Below are 20363 nucleotides of genomic sequence, written 5' to 3'. Positions count from 1 at the left end.
TAGTTTCAAGAATGTGGATTTTTGGTTGGAATCTGTTCAGCTACTGGCTGCATGCTTCATTCTGCTTCATGGCAAGAAGCTGTAAAATACCAAATAATCATGGAATTATACCAAATAATGAAGGATTCTGTTTTGTAATTGAAATGATATTTTAATAGTGAATTATTTTTGTCAGTAATAAAGCTTCCTATTTTTAGTTTTAATTAAATACAAAAAAAGTTGCAGTCTAACTATTCACAGGTATTAGGTTGCTTCTGGAATGTGTAAACACAGCAGTAGTGACAAACTCAACATGTTTGAGAGTTTAAATTGGATAGCCTGAAGAGACAAACATTTTGACTTGATGTTTAAGGTTAATTAAAAATGAATAGGCATTAATTATGGTTGGCATTTTAAATAATTTGTGGGGAAGGATAAGGAGGAACCCTTTAGAAGAAGGGGAATTTTGACTGTAAAAGCAGAAGAACTGCTGGAAACAGTGAAAAAGAAATAAGGTGAATGAGAAAATGAGAAAGTGCTTTTTATTAAACTTTTAACAACTATAAATACTGTAAATATTTTCCCAAACCTGATGGCTTTTATGTATGCATTTAGTGGCCTTTTTTTGGTCTTAGTTTCTCGATGTAAAAAAAAAAAAATAATAGTTATGAAAGCAAATGTTAATGCAGGTTTATTTGGATTATTTATCTTTGTCCTGATGTAGAGCCTGTGGCAGCTTATACAGGAAGGAGGAGGAAAAGTAGATCTTAAGCATGATTCTTGTAGTTCTTTAAGCTGGAGTTTTGTTTCCTTTTTGCTGTTGTCAGATTTTAGGAACCAAATATCCGTGTATTTTGGTCTCTTTATATTAAGAGTATTAAGAGAGGTTGTTTATCTTGATTTGTACAATGGGGCATCTGACCTTCTTCCTTGTTATTTGGACTATAACTTGCTTCTAATTTTGCTCACTGTCTTTTTTCTCTACTCATTCTGTTTGTTCTTGCTGAAACCTATGACCTTCCTGCACTGCATGGTGTTAATTTGACTTTGAGTTAGAGATCTTGTGAGAATGTGGATAATCATTAATGCACTTTGGTTTAGTGACTGCTTGAAGATGGTATTTCTAATAAACCTGTGGAGTGATCTTTGAGCCCATTACCCAGCAGGGAGCATTTGTTGCTCACAGGTTGGTGTTGAGCACGTAAAGGAAACTTGTTCTCCTTTACCAGAAGCCTTTTCCCCACGGCTCTTTCCCTTCTGCTGTCCTGACTTTTGGAGTAAAGAATTACTGACTCAGCATTGCAGCTGAATTTTAAGACATGCTGTTGAAATAAATACTTTAGAATCTTTCTCTGTCATTATTCCAAATCTTTCATCCCTGAGCCTTGCCAAGCAGTATTTGCTTTAATTGGGCAGTTCATCTCAAATGTTGTCAGTCAGAAGCCTAATATAAAATCTCTTTGTCTTTGGAGTTTTCTAAATTATATGTGTAAAAATATGAGATATGACAGGCAGTAAGTTGTATAAACAGTTTGCTTTGTTTCTACTAAATGCAGTGACAAGGGCAACGTCCTCACCGCTTCTGTGATATTTTTGTTAACCCTTTTGTTATTTAATCAGCTCTGATCAGAGAGAAGTGATAATATTAGCACCTGCCAAGGCAGGCAAAATCCATGGTATAGCTGACTGAATAGAAGAGCTGCCTAAATTGCTAGAGAATACATTATTATTTTAATGTAGTGCTGTTCTTAGCATCCAAATACTTCTTCCTTCCATCCTGGAAAATCTGTAAACAACACGTTAGGAGAGCTTTCAAGTGTTGATTGGGCAGCTTATTGTCAGGAGTGACCTCATGTTGCAGTCGATTTCTATTTAGACTGCAGGGTTTAGTGCAGCACTCCAGAGGTGCCGCTCGCTCGCAGGCAGCCCCCGGAGCACAGCCAGCAGCATGCACAGCCAGCAGCCCACAGCACGCTTTGCTGCCTTCCAGATGAAGCATTTTTACATGAAGTGCTCTTTTGGGATAGCAAAAATAATCAGAATGGCCTGCAAAGTTCTGCTGCACAGGTAAATATATGAAAAGAAAATGTAATTTAGGTATGATTGCAAGTAAGACTTTAACTTCTAAAATTATGTGAGATTAAATGTGGTTTGGAGATACAAAATGAAATAATACCACAACTAATTATTTTAATGAGAAATAAAAATCTGTGTGCAGTCAGGAAATTACCTAGGAAAACTTGGACATGTTTTATCTCCAGTTAATGTATTTTTCGACTCAAGATACATTTTTACTGGGACCTTTTCTGGTTAGGGAGCCAGTGCTGGAGGGATTCTCAGGAGGGAGTTAGCATTATGAAACAAAGATGTTTACCTTTCTGTGTCTTGCTGTGTCATGCTGCGTTAAGGCTCTGTCTGGCATTATAAATTACAGCTTTTAAAAAGTATCCTTGAACTGTGGTAGGTGTGCTTAGAAGTTGTAATGGCTTTTCATCTAGGATTGTCACATTTGTTTCAGAAAGTGCTTAATTGCTATAGTGATTTGTTGAAGATATAAGATATTCCTCATGTAGTAAGAGGATTCTTTAGGATTTGTGGTACTGCTGATTTATGCACAGCTTTTGCTGAGTACCTCTAATGCTCCCAAAGGTGTTGAGTAAAAGCCCTGGAGAGCCATCCTGTGCTGGGGGCTGAAGGTTACACACAAGGATGGAAAATTTTGTTCTGAACCATGTCTGGAATCGTCTGGATTCTTTGGAGATGAGTTTGATTCTCCCTATACTTGACACATTTCCTCATTGTCTCAAGTGGTAGAATAAAATGATTTCAAGTCATCACAGTTTCCTATAAATAGTGGTTGTACTTGTGCCCTTGACTTTTTCTTCCTCTCTTTTGCAATTAGGGTGTTGCAGTGTTCTGTGCTCTAATTGCCTCATTTTTTTCTACCAATTTGTCCAAGGAGTGACTGTTTTAATAGTAATTCAATTTCAGTCTACACCATTATGTATTTGTACCTTTAGAATACAAGCATATCTTTTATAATGCAACTTTTGTAGAACTTACTGAGATGGATACTTAAAACTACATTTTTCATATTTTGAAATATTACTGGGTTTATTTCCCAACATTGTGCTTCTTTTCTCTTACTTTATTCATGAAGCTAAACATGTAACTTCATATTTTCATTTTTTATTTCAAGTATTGTTAATATAAAGTATATTTATCAGAAAATCGACTTCGTACAGATCGTAGGGCTATGCTGAACTTCTGTGCATGGAAATACAAAGGAAATCTAAATTTCCTAAGCAGTAAACTACCTCCTGCCATCTTTTTGTTTGTAAGTAAAATACAAAATGTCAGCATGTTCCCCCTTAGTTATTTGATCTGCAGCTTTGAGATCAGTGGCTACAAGATCTGGCTTCTGTGTCAGGTGTTTTAATTTCCTGAAGCTATGTCTGCTTTGAAATAGCGGTTAACTGCTGCCTGTTCTGTCAATGCATTTGGAATAGATCAGCTTTGGCTTTTCACCAGGCAAACACACACTCAAATCATAAGATGAACTTGGTTTGTCAGCCAGTTTCCATTTTAAAAAAGGGAAGAAAAGAAATTAAAAGCATCTATGAGCACCTGCTTGTTCACTTTGTGTCGTATGGGCTTTAAATGCTGTGCAGTCTGGTCTTGGCCCAGTACAAGGTGTCTTAAGGCAAACTGGTATAGTTATTTTAAAATAAATGCTTTAACCACTTTCTTTGTCACCTTATGTTTAATTGAAAGCCCTTTATTGCTTGTTTCACCTGCTTGGAGGAAGGAAAAATAGAAAGTCTACTTGAGGTGACTTCTCTTTGGTGGTGGAACTACTAATAAACCTTGTAAGTTCTAACCAAGGTATTCTTTGCTGTGTTGAAACTATTCTTGGGTAAACAGAGAGACTGTCTGCATTTTTTAGTGCAAGCAAGGCTCATAGCAGTCAAAACTGATAGGACACCACAGAGAGGTAATAACTTGCTCAGTTCTCCTGGGGAGTGGCAGGCTTCCTTGTATTTCAGGGTTTACCATATGCATTCACGAAAATAATATTTTAAATCGACTTTGGCAACAGTGTTGTTGCATGGTAAAGAGTAGAAAAAAATCTTCTTCAGCTTTCTGAGCTTAGTTATCTACAATAGAAAGAAAAAGCCTTTTTTTTTACCTCCCTGCCTCCAACTTAAGCTGAAATTAATATTTAATTTTTTCTGAGTGGGGTGTGTGTGTTGCAACTCAGGGCTGTTTATAGTAGATTTCTCATCTTTTATTCTTTACTGTCACTGTGTCTGAACTTTTAAATATCCTGTTTATAATAAAATTTTATTCATAGTAATGAAAAATTGTAGAGGGACCACACACACATGAATTAACTGACTTGTGGTAGTTATATTGATTTCTACCCTCCCACCCCACCTCGAGGTGTTTAACATTCTAGGCTGAAGTGGCTTTGCCTGGAGATTTCCAGATGCTTTACAAAAGTCAGATTCCTGTCCCAAAATCTGCCTTCTACTTGAAATGTTGTAGCTGTGCTCAGAGTGTTGTAGCTGTGTTGAGCGTTGCAGAACAAAATTATGCAACAGTGGGAAGAACCTGTGGAGGAAAGCAGAGTAATTTAGAATTTGCTTTAGGCAGCAAGGTTAAAATCTGCATTCTTAAGCAAGGTGTCAGGAAATGTTTGACTACAAAATGATTAGTATTTCCCATGGGAAAGACCATACATCTGAGAGCTTGGAGCTTCATCACACAACAAATACTGGCTCTTGAGAGACAGAAATCTGCATTGCTACTTCTACAACTTTCTGCCTTGTGATGGTGCTCCTTAAGATTTTGTCATTTAAATAATAAAGGACTGCAAATCAGGGTGTTCCTTTCAGGTTTATTCTACTTCTGTTAGCTGCATCACATGCAATATTTAAGTATTTTTAGGTTGCTTTCTGTTGACTTCAAGACTTCTATTTAGTGTGATAAGTTTTTGCATTATATTAACTTTTTTTTTCTTTATTGCAGTGCTCATATCTCTCCCATAAGTATCTTGCCAGCCTCTGCAGAGTAAGTATAATGAAAATATAAAATGTTTGAATTGTGCTTTTACTAGAACATGCATAGAAGTTATGTATCCTTTCAAAAAAATGCAGTAGGTTTGATTACAGTTATGAAGGAAGATATTTTAGTCTGAAGGATTTCACTGGTGGCATTTAACACTAATGCAGGAAGTACCAAATGCCTGTCAGTGTTGTTGACTGCAGGAATATGAGAGCAGAGTGTGCTTGCATCCAGAGTCCAAAACTTTGGTTTTACACTTAGATACATCATAAGTTTTTTACTTAATCTTATAAAAGCATTCATATTTTAACTTTAGCACCAATGATGCTGAGTACAGTTCAGTGGAATTCTTTGTACCTATGTGGAGGAAAAAATAAAAGCACAATTTCAGAGTTAAAATAGGATTAAATAGCTTAAGATTTTTACAGGTGGATTTTTAGGGGCCTCTTTTGTGTTGGGGATGAGCTGCCTCAGAGGCGCTCAGCGTAGTCTGTTTTTAAAAAATACTGTTCTTTTCACAATGATATTTTGGGTATATCCTGTGTCCTTCATCAGGTACTTGCTGATTGTCCCTGCTATTTGTTGGCTTTAGCCTTTTAAGATGACAGCCCTGTTCAGGAGAGAGTGCAGCCACATGGGATGAAGTGGAACCTGCCCCAGAGTTGATTCTGACCTGTTACAAGATTTTACTGTCACATTAATATATAAGGCTTTCATAAGTTTTTTTTGTATAGTTGTTAAAAAATAGGTTAGTTATTGTAATGTGTTGATTACTCTTAAAATAATGTTGATAAACTTCATGATACTTCATGTAAATCTTAGGCATTCAAAAATACTAAGTGTGCTAATTTCCACTGCCTTTTCGGAAAAGCTAGTCTCTTTTGCCTTGAAGTACTGCCATCAAAGATTACTGTCATGTAAGGTTTATCTGCCTTTCTGTCTGGTTGATCAATACAAAAGTAGGGATCTTAATAGGACTTTTCCATCTTTTTTTTAGCATTTTAGAAAGAACAATCAGAGCAGCTGTGGAACAGCATCTTTTCGACCTGCAGAGCAGCTTAGATAATGATCTGAAACACATACAGCAACAAAGACTGGGCTGTAACAGTGAAACAAAAAATCCCAGTGGGGACGAGGAAGGATCTAACAACCAGTAAGATTTCGTTGTGTCTGTAATGAATTCTCTAGGATTGTGTATCTTAACTCTTCCATAAAAAAACGACCCAAATCCCCCACCTCGACCCAAAAGTTACGACTTTGGCTGTTGACTTCAGTTTTATCTATTTTAAACTAAATCAACTTCCATCAGGTGCCAGTAATCAATAGCTCTTGAAGCAAATATTTTAAATTGATCTTGTAGCTAAAAATGCTGTGTAGTATCTGCTTTACTGATGAGTTCTGTGCAAATAGCACAGGAACTTAAATATACTAAAGTGTTTTCATTCTTATCTCACCAATGTGACTCACAACAAAATTTTAATATATTAAAGCTATTGTAGATTCTGTTTCATAACCCTGTCTTTCCATGTCAGCATAGCTACTTTACTGCTCTGGCTGCCAGTGTCAATGAAACAGCCAGAAATGGATAGAATGACCACTGTGGGTCTGTTCCAACCTTATTTGATCAGATTTTATTTTTCTTGTAAATCAGGACAGATTCTGAGTGTAGTGATTGCCATGGCAGCATTTGGAAGCTGGTACATTTTGGTGCTTCATTAAAAATAAATAGTCATGATTAATACCCAGACTTCAAAAATGTGTTGATAAGATTTCAATACCTAAATGTTTTTGTTGCTCAGAGCTGGACTACATGAACGGAGCCTGAAATACATGTAGTGCTCAGTCACTCAGATGCTCTTTTCTAAATTGTTCAATCTTTAGTGGTTTTGGAAGACAGGAGTAAAGTTTGCAGTGCATCATAAAAGTAATAATCATTGCTGGTAATGATCAATTAAATCTGAGTTTTAGTGCTAAAGATTCAGTGTCTTTGAAGTAATTTGTAAGTGGGTAATTGCCTTGCAGCCCTGTAGCAGCTGAATTCCTTCAGTCCCAGTGTAAGTGCTGTAAAGGTTGGCTGATCTCAGAGGGGGAGGCTCCAAGTGCCATCACTGCCGGTTTGAAACCAGTATCCTCCTCTGGCACAGGCACTACTGCAAATGCTTCTGATCATCATTCCACTGTGGATTAACTGTGAGAGAGGATACATGATATTGTTCTTCAAGGGGGTGTCTGGGTTCTTTAAAGCAGCAGACTGTGCACAAGGCAAATACACAGTTAAATTAAGAACTAAAAAAAGCAGTGATCCAGTGCCAATTTCTTAGTGCTAATTTAGTGGCTGGAATTAAGAAAAATGAGTTAAAATGTTAATTTTCAACCCATCCTGTTTATTTTCTCTATATCTGATAGTGAAGGACCTTTCTTGATGTGGTCTGGAATTCCTTTTGAGTGAGGGCAAGGAAGGCAATGAAGTCAAAGGCTTTTGATGAATGACAGAGTCATGTGGTGGCACATAAAGAATAAATGTGGATACAAATATGGTGTCAATTAGTTTTAATCTGGCTGTAATGTTAGATGCCTTAAGTTGAAGTTTCGGCAGATTAAATGTTAGAAATAATGGGATTTCTCACTGGAGGGGAACCCAGTGACAGTAGCTATAAACTTAACTGGCTTCAGTACTGAGAGGAGTGTAGCCACAGCAGTGCCGTGGAGTCACTGAGGTTTCAGGTTGTCATTGCTTCTGGCTATTGTGTTTTAATTCCTTAGGTTAGTAGGCTAAGTGTGGGGTTATGCCTGGCCCTTCAGACAAGAACCAAATAAATACATTTTAATATGTCTATCATGTCTGGATGTACAAAACATCACATAAATAATTAATTTTGTCTACACGTCAGAATAATTCTGTTAAAAAAAAAAAAAAAACAAGCAAAAAAGGGCCTGATGTTTGATAATATTTAAGGGGGGAAAAAGTATCTTTTTTCTTTTAAAGGTGTAGTAACAGGTTTCTAAAGTCTTTTTATATCTTTAGGAATGATGTTATTGAAGATAATGACACTGGTAGCAGTGAAAACACAGGAGACTGCTCTGAAGTATTGGTTTGCACTGATGTAGACAGTGAAGCTGTGAAACACGATACTGTAACTGAGGAAGAAGAAAGCGTTCAGGTGAGAGGAAGAGTCTCCTGTGTATCAAATCCTAAGTTGCTGCAACTTTAGTGCTCCGGTTTTTCCTAAGAGCTCTGATGTAGCATTACATGGTGCTCTTGCTCTGTGCAGTCAGTTGTGTTCCTTGTTGTGCCATGTGCACTGAGAAATCTCTGTGTATTTTGGTGTGACTTGTTTGGACCCTGACTGGTATTTTTCCATTCTTCTTTCACAGATACCAGCCCTTCCTTCTGCTGAGGTAAGTCGGTGTATGAGGCAGCATAGCACTGGTTAGAACAGCATCTGTGGTAGTACAGGCTTCCTGAGGAGCAGAAGCTGTAGAGCTGAGATTGCAGCTGAGTCACCTTGCATGGATCAGGAAAGGGTAGTAGTCACCTTGAGACTCTGCAGCCTCTTGGCTGTGCATGTGCTAGGAAGGTGTGGTTTTGTCAATAGCTAACTGCAGCCTTTCCTCTCTATTTCCAGTTTCTTCTGTGGTAGGCAGAGATGTCCTGTGCTTTTCAGCACATCTTTATCTCTTCCCTAGTTGATGCAATCAAGGAATTCTGTAAAATATGTGCTGACAAAAATGAAATCAAGGATAACAGTTAAAGTGCAAGAGAAGAGAGTATTCTTCTGTATCAAGCATATGCAGCTGTCAGATAGGCCCTTCTAATGAAAAAAACCCAAATCTATAGTTCCTTATATATTTGCTAACACTTTTGTTACAAATCTAAATGATAATTCTGTGGGTGGAGAGGTTTATTACACATTTGTAGAGAATGCAATGATTTTCATCTTCCTGCCTGTGAATCCATAAATCTTCCTGAGGGTTTCCTGAAAGATAACCAGATAAGCAAACCTATTGTTATTAGACTTCAGTTAACTAGAAGAATTTAATGGGTCTTTGAACTTGAAAAGATGGGAATGGATGCCTTAGCACAGTGAAACTGAGTGGTCTGGAATCTGTATTTTTATTAAAACAAAATGTTTCTGTAGTGCTTTTCACTATTGTGATGTGTTCTGCTCTTAGGCTTTTGTTTGCTTTTGGGGATCCCAAATGACTCTCTTGAATCACCTAGCAAGCCAAAGTTTCCAATTGTTCCCACAAACTAGCATATTGTTTTGGAATCCCATTCTGTAAATTCAATTTCACAGAATGTAGTCATTGTCCTGGTTCTTTCCTTGAGTGCCAAAACTTGGTCTAAAAAATAATTAGATTGTTGTCCTGTAGCACAAAATGCATAAAACATGGTGTTGGATATAAGGGGACGTGATGCATGTGAGAGCACAATAGAAATACTTTTGTTGTCATACCTGGTGTCATTCTTTGCCTTTTTTGCTTTTTGATAGACTTCTGTCCATTGCTGGCAGTAGTAAGGTGACATTTTGGTATGGAGTTCTATTTTTTTCAATGGTAGTTTTTACCATCTTTTTAATAAACAGTTTCAAATATTATTGGAGACTTGTACCTTCTGGGGAGAGGTTAAAGAGAAATATGGTGATTCTCCAGTGTGGAAGGAGTTTGAGGGAAGCAAGTAGGTTTGTAGGAAAAGAAAGCTCTGCATGTGAGTTCTCCTTTGGGCCCAAAATGGAAATAGAAGCAGCTGTTTCCACAACTCCAGTAAGTGTGACTGTGCAAGACTTACACAGCTCATGTCCAAGCTGGAAATTATCTGCTGGAGTATGACAAATGCACTGTAATTAAAAATTGTTTCCCCAGATTGGAGTTTGACTTGAGGACTGAAATAATGTCAGCAGAAGAATGGTGTTTTTTCTGACATGGGTGTCAGTTTCTATCAGCAGCATAAAACTGGCAACTGTTGGTGTGTTTGAAGTCTCCTGGTAACTTGATGTTACATTCAGACACTGTAAAGATCATTTTGTGAGAATTCCTGAAGTCTAAAACCAAATGACTTATTTTATAGTTCAAATTTCTTGTATTCCCCCAAATAAGACACGTTTTTGAAGAAATCAAGTACTGGGCTTTGGCAGAAATACTTCAAGTGAACAAAGTGGTGACATGGATTCATCTGAACTTCTGTGAGATGGTGTCAGAACTGACAGCACTTTTTCATCCCCTTCCAATTCTGTTGCTACTTTATTTAGTAACAGGAACTAGTAGCTCCTTTAAAAAGTTTGTCAGACTTGTTTAATTTCATACATGTTGGGCACAACAAAAACTCACAAGTTTTTGAGACTGGGATGTACAAACTGCCATGATTTTAGTCACCCCAAACTTCATGTCATGAGTGACAATTTTATGTACAACTTTTATTGAAGAAATAATAAGAAATGGTTTATCTGAAGGTGAAAAGTTATCTGACTTATGGTGATTAAAACACCTGGTCACTGGCCTTACTTGAGATGTAAAAATGTCACATGGTTAAAAACATGGTTTCCATCCCCACATACAAGAAACTTATAGTTCTTGAGGGAGTTTCATGGTCAGAGATGATTATGGAAATGTTTTCTGTTGAGAGAGCCATTCCCAAATCTTTCTAAACATACTTTTTCCCAACAGACTGCAGACATATTATTGAAACCATGTGATGAAGATGAAGATGTTGATGGAGAAAATAATAGTGAAAGGTTTGTGTTTTTCAGTAGTCATACAAACCTATATGATTAACCTACAGCTTTTTTTTGTGAACAGCCCTATGTTCTGTGCAAGAGAAACAGAAGAATAAAACTTTATTTTCTTAAATATTTTGGTGCATATTATTGCTCTTAGTAATTGAAGAATTAATGTTAGCAGTAGTGACTAGCCAGAAAGCTTTGTTAATTTGCACCTTTAGTTCAACACTGATTGAAATTTCAGTTTCTGTTCAGTTGAGTTTTAAAATGTTTACTCTCCATTGAAAATAAAGGTCTGAGCTGGTTTTATTTTCAGCTTTATTCAAGTCTACTTGTTGTTTATGTGCTACAACTTGAAATTCAATGTGAAGATCAGAAAGCAGAAAAAAAGTAATATAACTTTTATCCCCCATAGTTTTAATTATTGCCTTAAGTAAATAGATTGCCTATCTGCTTAAACTGCATGGGGTTTGTAAAAAAAATACAAGGGGAGTGTATAGTGTTTACTGTCCATTTAAATGATAATGAGGTCTATGTCTTCTTTTTAGGGAAAATAGTATATTGCTTGAGGGCAATGATAGAATATCTTCAGAGGAAATTCTGGTAAGAAAGATTTCATTTATATACAGATACACAGCATCTTATAAGAAATACAAATGTGAAGTAACGCAATAAATTTAGTTTTTAACATCTTATGGTGGTTGGTGCTGCAAGGCTTGCAAGACCTCTGTTAGAGAGTTCATCATGTCACTTCACAGAAACTCAGGGCAGCACAGCAAGTTTATGCTTATGCATCTCATGTAAGAAATGTTTTGTAATGTAAATAATTGACTGCTGTTGGGGTGTGTGTCTCTATTTTTAATGCCTCAAATTTGAAAAGGTTTCTTTTTTCCTTAAAATTTCTAGAAGTGCTGGAACTGATTAAGTACCTGATTTCCGGCTGCTAAGTAATAATAAAATTGTTCTGTTCTTTAAATACAGGATTCAAGTAGCAAGACTTGTGATCTTAATGCAAACCCTGATTCAGAGGTGTTGGGGGATGGCAGCGTTAATGTTCCCGAGGAAGCTCCGGCTGTCCAAGTGCCACATCTGGATCTGAAGAATGTATCTGATGGTGACAAATGGGAAGGTAATTTTCACTCTTTAGCTCATACTATAGTTAGGGAGGAGTGATAAATAAAACTATTTACAAAGTAGAAGCAGGAGACAACAACATGTTCCTGTACACGTGATAAGATCAACCAAGTCATGACATAGGTCTCATCTTGTTTCAGAACCATCTGCAACTTAATTAAGGACCTTAAAAAAATATAAGGAAAAACTAAAGAAAGAAAGCAAAAATGTCCAAGTTTCATGCTAGGTGTCATGTTTTGTTTTCTTTTTGGTTTTTATTGTTTTAAAAGTTCCATGACCCTGAGTCTCTTATCCAAGTCTTTAAAAACACTTTGTCTAATCATATAGTTTAGTTAAAATTATCATTGTCTCTTGTTTGTCTTTGTTTTATTGAGTGTAAACTATTGAATTGGCTGAATTTGACTTAAAATTGCTAACCTGCCAAACACAGCAGTTCATATTTCAGTTTTTCAGAAAAATCTGTCAGTTGTTTTGGTTTCCATGTCATTGGACAAATTGAAGCAGCTCTGAGTTTTCAAATGAAGGCTAAAGTTGCAGATGGATGTTTTTCTGTGCCCCTTCTCCTTCCACGGTTTGCATTTGAGGAGAAGAAAAATGCTTGTAACAGTTTTCTCTCAGACAGGATTCCCTATGTTTGTGACCTTATTCTTCACTGCCTTCCAGGCTTAGCAATCCCCTGAGCTTGTGACTTGACTGAATTTTATTGCTCAAATATCTGGTTAAACTGTTAAAACTTCTTAAAACAACCATAAGTCCTTTGTAACCAGAGCAAAACACTCTTGTCAATACCTTCTTTTCAAAATACTTCTCTTTTTATGTCTTCCTTATATCATGTTTCCTCTGCCTGGTGTTGGAGTCATCACACCTTAAAACATGCAAGTGATCTAAGCTGCTAAACCACTGTGAGCTGTCACTGACAGTGCAGTGGCCACAGGCCACTCATTTCTGGTTTGGAAAACTTGCAGTACAACTTGATAGATGTAGTGCAGGTTAACTGTAAGAGACAGGGTTTTGACTTTCAGCAGGCTCTTCAGTGACAGCTGTTCCTTGAGATGCCTTTAAGTGTCACAGTGAAACCTTAGCAAGACACTGGTAGCAAGGAATCACTCCACTTAACTTGTGGTTGCAGTGTTGGAAGTATTAAAATGAGGGAAGTAAAGCTGGAATGTGTGTTCTGTAACAGTGCAGCTTAGAGCTGTCAGCACATACAGCTTTGTCCTGAAGCTCAAGTGGTGAGAGCTGATTGTTAGTTTGTCACTGCTGTTGACTGGCTTGCATATTAAGTGCCTTCATGAGTCCACACTTCCCTTTTAACCCTTTTGCAAATAATGAGGTTTGCAACTTGTGATTGGCTTCATTAGTTTTGTACAATATTTACTGGTTGGTGCTCTTGAGCCCTAGCAAACTGCACATTCAGAGTATGTCATGGCACAGAGAAGTCAAATTTCAGGCACCCAAAGACACTGAGTCCTGGTTTTCATTCTTGTAGCCCAAGTTAAGAACAGTCTAAAGCTAAAACATAAAAATCCTGCTTATGTTTTCAATGTTTTATTTAGTTTATCGCTTACTTGCGCATTACATTTTGTTGCATCCTCTGTTTGTGTTAAGATGACTTAATATGTATACTTAGAAGGTTTGTGGCATCCATTTTCATTGTTTCCTTAAATCTGCTCATGAAATTGCTTTTGGTTTTACTTCCCCAAATAGCTTTATGATCCTTGTCTTGAAAATAAAGCAGTGTATCTGTTTATAAATTTATATTATAACTTCTTAGTATTAAATCGTGTTCTTTGCAAGAGGTCTTAATTTCACTCTGAGGTATTTGAACGTTGACTATTCTTCAGTCCTGTTTAGGATGGTTGTTAGGAACTCAGCCTTCCAAGGCACTGCAAGTCCTTATGGCATTCCACTGAAGTAGTGACTTTGTTAAGAAATCTGTACTAGTCCAAATTCAGTTACAAGATTTGGGTTATTAAAGCCAATCTAATAGAAAGCTCAAAGGCCTGTTATGTGACAGAGTTCTTGAAAATCAACATCAATTGCTTGCTGGCCCAAGGCAAAAATGCAGAATGGTTGATTCATATTTCTGAGTATTTTTTCTGCATTTGCCCTGCTTTTTGGAAATCACCACCATCTCTATTATTTACAAACTCTGAGCAAAAACATTAGAGCTTGCCTTTGTTCATGTGAGGATGCATGAGTCTCTTATTAAACTGCAATAAGTCTTTACTATTCCTCTACCAGTTCTTTGTAAACCTTTCCAGTAAAAAGTTCAAATTGGCTGAGGACTGAGCATCCTTACCTGCCATGGGAATTGCTTGGAAGCTGAGAGTGCTCAGGGCCTGGTCCAAAAAGATGGGATGTTTTCCCTGGTACTGTATCTTCCTGCTTTACATGTTATGTATAGTTTGTTCTGACTGTGCTGTGTGTTCACTTTAGTATTTTTGCCATTCTTTTTCATTTTATTAGCGCCATGCCCTATCACTTTCCCCCTCATTGATTTCAAAACAATGCATCTGCAGAGAGAAGGGGAGGGTAAGTATGGTTCGCCATACGTTCAGTTATCTGCCTTTTGATAGTTGATGGTTTGCTTTCTAACTAACCCTTCACCTGCTGTCCCTTATATCTTGGGAATATTCTGATCTGCAGTTTTTTTGTTGATTCAAAAAGGTCCCTTTCTTGTATCTTGCACTGTGCAAGCAGGCAAGATCACAGCTGAAAAACAACAAAAAAAAAAATCCCAATCATACTTAGTAAATGTGCAGTGGAAAGCAGGTACAAGGGTTATTTTTTTAAGATTATTTTGTGGGTTTTATTGTTGTTCTGCACACTTTGAACCCAGTTTTCAAATTTCTGATTTGAACTAGGAAAAAGAACAGGCAACTCTGAAAGGAAAAGGGGGGTGGGATTTTAAAATGAAGTAATTGAAAGGCTATGTCAGCTTTGTTTTTTTAGACAGCAAGAAAACCATGTGAAATAATTATAAGGAATGCTAGCCAGGAGCTTTTCATAGGGATTTGAAAGAATTGATTGTTTTGGAATCTCCCTCCTAAAAAAATCACCTTCCACAAATTAAGAAATCTCTTTCTCAGTGGTGTCAAGGTAGATTTTATCGTAAAACCCAAAAACAGTCCTTGAAAAAGACTTAAGCAAATGGGCATTGTCCCTAAAAGAGGTACTGTCAGACTTAACCTTCTGCAAAACCAAGAGGACCTCCTTTCAAAGTACATGTGTATGGTATGAAAATGAATTTCCACAGCAAAATACTGCACTGGACAATAAACATATTCTTATTTGACATTTCTGATACATAAATAAGGCTCTGTTACACTGTTGAACTGCTCAGAAATGCATACTCCCAAGATACACTTTGAAAAAGGGATCCTAGTGTGCATACTTCATTTCAGTACCTTTTTCTTTCAGTTATATGACAGAATTTGTAGCTTTCTGATGCATTTCACTGTTTTTATTCACTTTGTGTATGACACCACATCCTCTAGAGCATACAAGACTAAGCACTGGGTTCGCATTTTTGTTTCGACTCTTGTTGCTAGTTCTGGTAACAGAAAAGTACCGTTTTCTCTCTTTTTTTTTTATCTTCTAGATCCATTTCCTGCTTTCAAGTCCTGGCAAGAGGATAGTGAATCTGGAGAAGCTCAGCTTTCCCCACAGGCTGGGAGGATGACTAATCATCCATTGGAAGAGGACTGTCATCCCATATTGTCACATCGGAGTTTGGATTTTGGGCAAAGCCAGCGTTTCTTACATGATCCAGAAACGTTGGACTCTTCATCCAAAGCACTTTCTTTTGTTAGGTGTGTATTTTAGTGCAGTCTGGTGGGCAGGATGTGTTACTCCAGGATGAAAATACAGCTCTTGGAGATTGTTGTGGGTTTTTATGATCTGAGTGAACTGAAGGCCAAGGTCAAAGCATTGTGTGGCCATTTGGCTGCTCTGCCTGCCCAGTAACTGCTGGAGTGAGTTAGAGCAGAGGTTCAGCTGAGGTGGGATCATGTCTCTCCAAGTGGCCTTTGACAGATGCTGAGGGAAAGAGGATAAAAATAGGACAAGATTGCAGAGCTTTCCCTGGCATTTGGTTAGGGCTTCGGACAAATGGCACTTCCTGGGCCAAAAGTAGTATTTATATCCTTTGTTTACCAGGCTTTGCTAGACGCTGGTCTGATTTTATGTAAGCTCTGCCTTTTTTTTCTTGTATTTTTTTAACCTAGTTTATTAAAGTAGAGTTGTCACTAAACAAGCTGCAGGTTATTTGTATGAACTGGGCAGTGTGACTCTCAAAACTGTAAATAACCCGTGACCTGTATTGTCTGCTACTGTTATTGGGAAAGGGAAGTTGAGAAGAATTTTCATGCTTGTTAGGGGAAGAAATAATTCATAAAAATGACAAAGCCTGAAACAGGAGATTGGAACAAGTTTAGAGTTTCTAGTTGTCTGTCTGGCAGATTTACTGATGCAGAAAGATCCTTGTGCAAGTTTTCTCCAATTAGCCACAGAAGATATTTAACAAGTACTGTTAAAGTGATGTAGAAGACTGACCTGCAGAAAAGTGCTGATGATAATAGCTGTTCTCCTCATTCTGAAATGAATAAGGATCTGCTCTAGTAGATTATTAGATTAGTATTGCTAATATCTTGAACTACATAGATTTCACTGGCTGTGTTGAGAGATGTTTCAGGCACTTTGTATAAATAATCAGTGTTCTGGAAAATTCTCATGTCAGTCTTGAAACAAAAAACACTTTGCAAGGGCAGCAAATGTCAAGGAGCTGTGTGAAAGATGATATAAAACCAAAATCACATACTTTAGAAGTCTGTTAGTAAAATCTAAGAAATTTATTAGTAAGACTAACAAATTATGTGGATACTTTTTAGCTTAATTATCTCTTAACTTGCCTGAGACAGTTGAGTGAAGCTGCTTAATTTTCATGGATTGTTCAGTGGTATTTTCTAGCCTGGGCTTTATTCTGTGCCCAGTACTTGAAGAACAACTGAGTATAAAGTAACTTAGGTAAATAGCCCAGGCACCAGAAAGTTGGTAGTTATGGTACATTATACTTGAATTTCAAATATGGTTTTTCTGTTGTGGGTATGACTGATGTTAGGGAGACAAAAATAACATCACATCTTGAAGGCAACAGGTCAAAGCAGTTTAATAGCTTAGAGTAAATAGCTCTTAAAACTTGAAATTAATGGATTATGAACTGAAGAAAAAAGGAAATTATTAATCTCTGACTTGAATGTACATCTTGTTTGTACTCATTATCTAAATGACATTTTAAAAATATTTTTAAACAGAACACGAAGAGCATCCTTTAGCTCAAAAGATGACAAAAGGGAAGACAAGACACCTTATCAGCTTGTCAAGAAATTACAGAAAAAAATAAAGCAATTTGAGGAACAGTTTGAAAAAGAGAAAAACAGTAAGGTAGGTTAGCACTTCTGTCTTTACTCAGTATAAAGGAGTGCATGGGAGGGCTGAGTGACTCTTGCAGTTCATTATTGAGTAACTGTGTTCACAAATGAGAATTTGTTACACACTGCTGTATGCAAAAGGGAGCTGAGCAACAGCAATATTAGCAAACATGCCAGCGTGCCAGAGCCAAAGGAGGACAGAGTTGCAGTTCTGCTGTGAGACTGAGGGCATTTCAGATGAGATGTGTGGAAAAGCAGAAGTGTTTAACCACTCTCTGGTTCAGCTGCTGAAGTTGTTTCAGTTTTATTTTCACAGGTGTTGTCCGTATGTTGGCACTGAGATCTGATCTGATACCGAGTGGCGTTCCTGTAACTGTTCACATTCACAAATATTACCAAATCTTGAAAGAAGTACTTATAAACAAGATTTAGAGTGTTTGTTTTAATATGTAGTTTATTTTTATTTTTTTCAGCCCTCCTATAGCGATATAGCAGCCAATCCAAAAGTTTTGAAATGGATGACTGAACTTACCAAATTGAGAAAGCAAATAAAAGGTAAGAGATTGCTATGGTTTCTTATTCTCTACCAATACAAATTATCTCCATGACTGAAATGGCTAAGTCATTCAGTAAACTTCCACAGCACACAAAAGTGTTTCATTTCTACATTCTGCACTATTCAAAAATCAAATTATTCTTAGTTAGTTCTTTAGGAGAGAAACTTTCCCTATGCAAATTACTATGTTCCTGTACTTGCAGTTAAATAAAATGTATTACTTCTTTTAAACCTTGGATTGAGCAGTTTTTCCCATTTCAGATGCAAAGCAGAGGAGCTCAGAGGGAGAATTCATACCTCAAACACGTCCACGAAGTAACACTCTTCCAAAGAGCTTTGGTTCCTCTCTTGACCAAGAGGATGAAGAAAATGAAGATGAGATGCGGGTTGTGCAGAAAGAGAAGAAGCCCACCAAGGAGGCTACACTTGAACTCATTTTGAAAAGATTAAAGGAAAAACGAGTTGAGAGATGTTTACCAGAAGACATAAAGGTAAGCATGAGGTTATGGATACGCCCTTTCTGAGAGATTAAGGGGGAAATAGAGCACTTGAGATACCACTTTATCAATATGATGATGCCTCTGGCTAGCAGCCCTTTGCCAGACCGTCATATTTCAGACTCAGTGGGGAAATGATCAGCATGAACCACATTCTCCTTGCTCTCTGTAAAAATATTTACAAGTATGTGCTGACAGTATTGAACAGCTTTAAATGGAGGAAGGTGGGTTGTATGATGTTAACTAAGCTAAGTTTGACTTAGGCATCTGGATAGTGAATAAAAGTGACTTGTGTTTGATTAAATGCTAATTATTCTTGCTAGAAAATGACAAAGGACCATTTGGTAGAAGAGAAAACATCTCTCCAGAAGAGCCTCCTGTATTATGAAAGCCAACATGGACGGCCGGTAATGCTTGGCTTTATTTCAAACTGTGCCATTGTGTGCATAGACAGCAGTAACTCTTGAGCAGTCATAAGACCAGAACTTAATGCTGGTGTGGGGGGTTCTTCTTTTTCCTTCTCCAAAACACAAAGGTATCTATTGGCCTCCATGTTGCCATCTGAGGAACTTGCTGCATTGACTTCTAAAAAAAGAAAAAAGTATGTATTAATAGGTCCCCTTTTCAGAAATCAGCAGGTTATTGGAGTGTGCAAAGTGATGGGTGTCTTTTGGTGCCTTATATGTATGTGAGGCAAAGAGATGTCTTAAAAATAAACAAGATAATTGAATTTTCTCAGAGAAGAATGGAAATGTTATTCTGGAATTTCACAGAAACAGAAATGAAAGGACAGTTCCCACCCCCCTTCTCTACAGTTTCATCTTTTTCTTTTTTCCCTTTCATTTCTGTAGAACCATCATCATTGCCAGGCACACATCTTTTCCCTCAGTTCTTGGTCCCTTTTTTGCCCCTTTTCCATGGATATTTAAATACAGGGTTTGCCTGTGCAGCAGCTCCCCTAATTTTTAGGAAGCATTTAAATCTTTTCCCTAAAAAATACAGGGTATTAAAGTGAGAGAGAATGAAAAGGCACCCACTTATTCCCTTTTATCTGCCTAAACCCCCTTTCATACACACAATGTAAGATAGTTTTATATTCCTAGTTGGATCATTGGTAGCCTGGCAGGAGAAGCACACGGCTTTGTGTTTGCTTGTCTGTGATTGAGTGACCGGTATAATTAATTCTGTGGTTTCTCTGCCTCTAGGTTACTAGAGAAGAAAGACATATTGTGAAGCCACTTTATGACAGATACAGACTTGTAAAACAAATGTTAACTAGAGCAAGCATTACTCCTATTCTTGTGAGTAAAACAAATGCTATTTCTATTTGTTTTCCCACTTCTGCACTGCGAGGCTGCCTTTAGAAGAGCTAGTAACACTGTTCTGTGAAACATCTTTCTTGTGGAAGATATAAGATATTGTTGTCATTGTACTTGAGGCATTTGATTGATTTACTGCTGAGAACAGAGCAGTTCCAAGCTGTCTGTGACCTTCATGGCTCTTGGGAATTAAATGGTTCTCTGTGGAAGTAAGTGAGCTGTGCTAACTTGCTGTAGCTGAGATGTTCCCAAGTGCCTGTGCTAGGTATGGATCCACAGGACATACTGTACTTTAGTCCTCCCCAGAATAGTAACACCAGTTGCAGTGCAGGTTGCTGTCAGCAGAGGCTTGAGCGACAGGATTGCCATCAGAACCATTTCATTCCTTCATGCTTCCCCAGAGAGAGACATATTACCAGCACCTGCAGCATCTGTACAACATCGTGCTTTTTCATTGTGTTTTCACTTCATTTCCTTCTGAATTTTCTATCCTCTCTCTGTGGTCTTCAAAGAGATGAGGAAGAAAAGTTGTCGTACTGTGCAGGGAAATTGATGTAACTTTGTTTATAGTACCTGTAAAGCAGCTGGGGAATGACAGCCAGCTGGTTTTGTTCTGCATGAGCCATAATCCAAGTCTTGCATACAGACCCAGACTTACAACA

General features: G+C 37.4%; 1 protein-coding gene across 7 annotated transcripts in view; it reads left to right on the top strand.

The window, feature by feature from the left end:
* The window catches only part of FAM13B (family with sequence similarity 13 member B), a 44763-nt gene that overhangs the window by 18577 nt on the left and 5823 nt on the right, over window positions 1-20363 (top strand). For 5 of the 7 annotated variants that reach the window (XM_068205820.1, XM_068205819.1, XM_068205821.1 and 2 more), the window contains exons 8-21: window positions 5011-5052; window positions 6044-6199; window positions 8072-8207; window positions 8422-8445; window positions 10711-10778; window positions 11312-11366; window positions 11745-11892; window positions 14367-14432; window positions 15502-15712; window positions 17213-17342; window positions 17803-17884; window positions 18147-18376; window positions 18706-18789; window positions 19588-19683. In XM_068205820.1, coding sequence (XP_068061921.1) covers window positions 5011-5052; window positions 6044-6199; window positions 8072-8207; window positions 8422-8445; window positions 10711-10778; window positions 11312-11366; window positions 11745-11892; window positions 14367-14432; window positions 15502-15712; window positions 17213-17342; window positions 17803-17884; window positions 18147-18376; window positions 18706-18789; window positions 19588-19683 — 1528 coding nt within the window. The remainder of the gene's footprint in view (window positions 1-5010; window positions 5053-6043; window positions 6200-8071; window positions 8208-8421; window positions 8446-10710; window positions 10779-11311; window positions 11367-11744; window positions 11893-14366; window positions 14433-15501; window positions 15713-17212; window positions 17343-17802; window positions 17885-18146; window positions 18377-18705; window positions 18790-19587; window positions 19684-20363) is intronic. The other 2 variants (XM_068205825.1, XM_068205824.1) reach the window with 2 other exon arrangements.

Source organism: Anomalospiza imberbis, chromosome 15, assembly GCF_031753505.1.
Source record: "Anomalospiza imberbis isolate Cuckoo-Finch-1a 21T00152 chromosome 15, ASM3175350v1, whole genome shotgun sequence".
Lineage (NCBI taxonomy): Eukaryota > Metazoa > Chordata > Aves > Passeriformes > Viduidae > Anomalospiza > Anomalospiza imberbis.
This window is presented reverse-complemented; position numbering and strand designations above follow the sequence as displayed.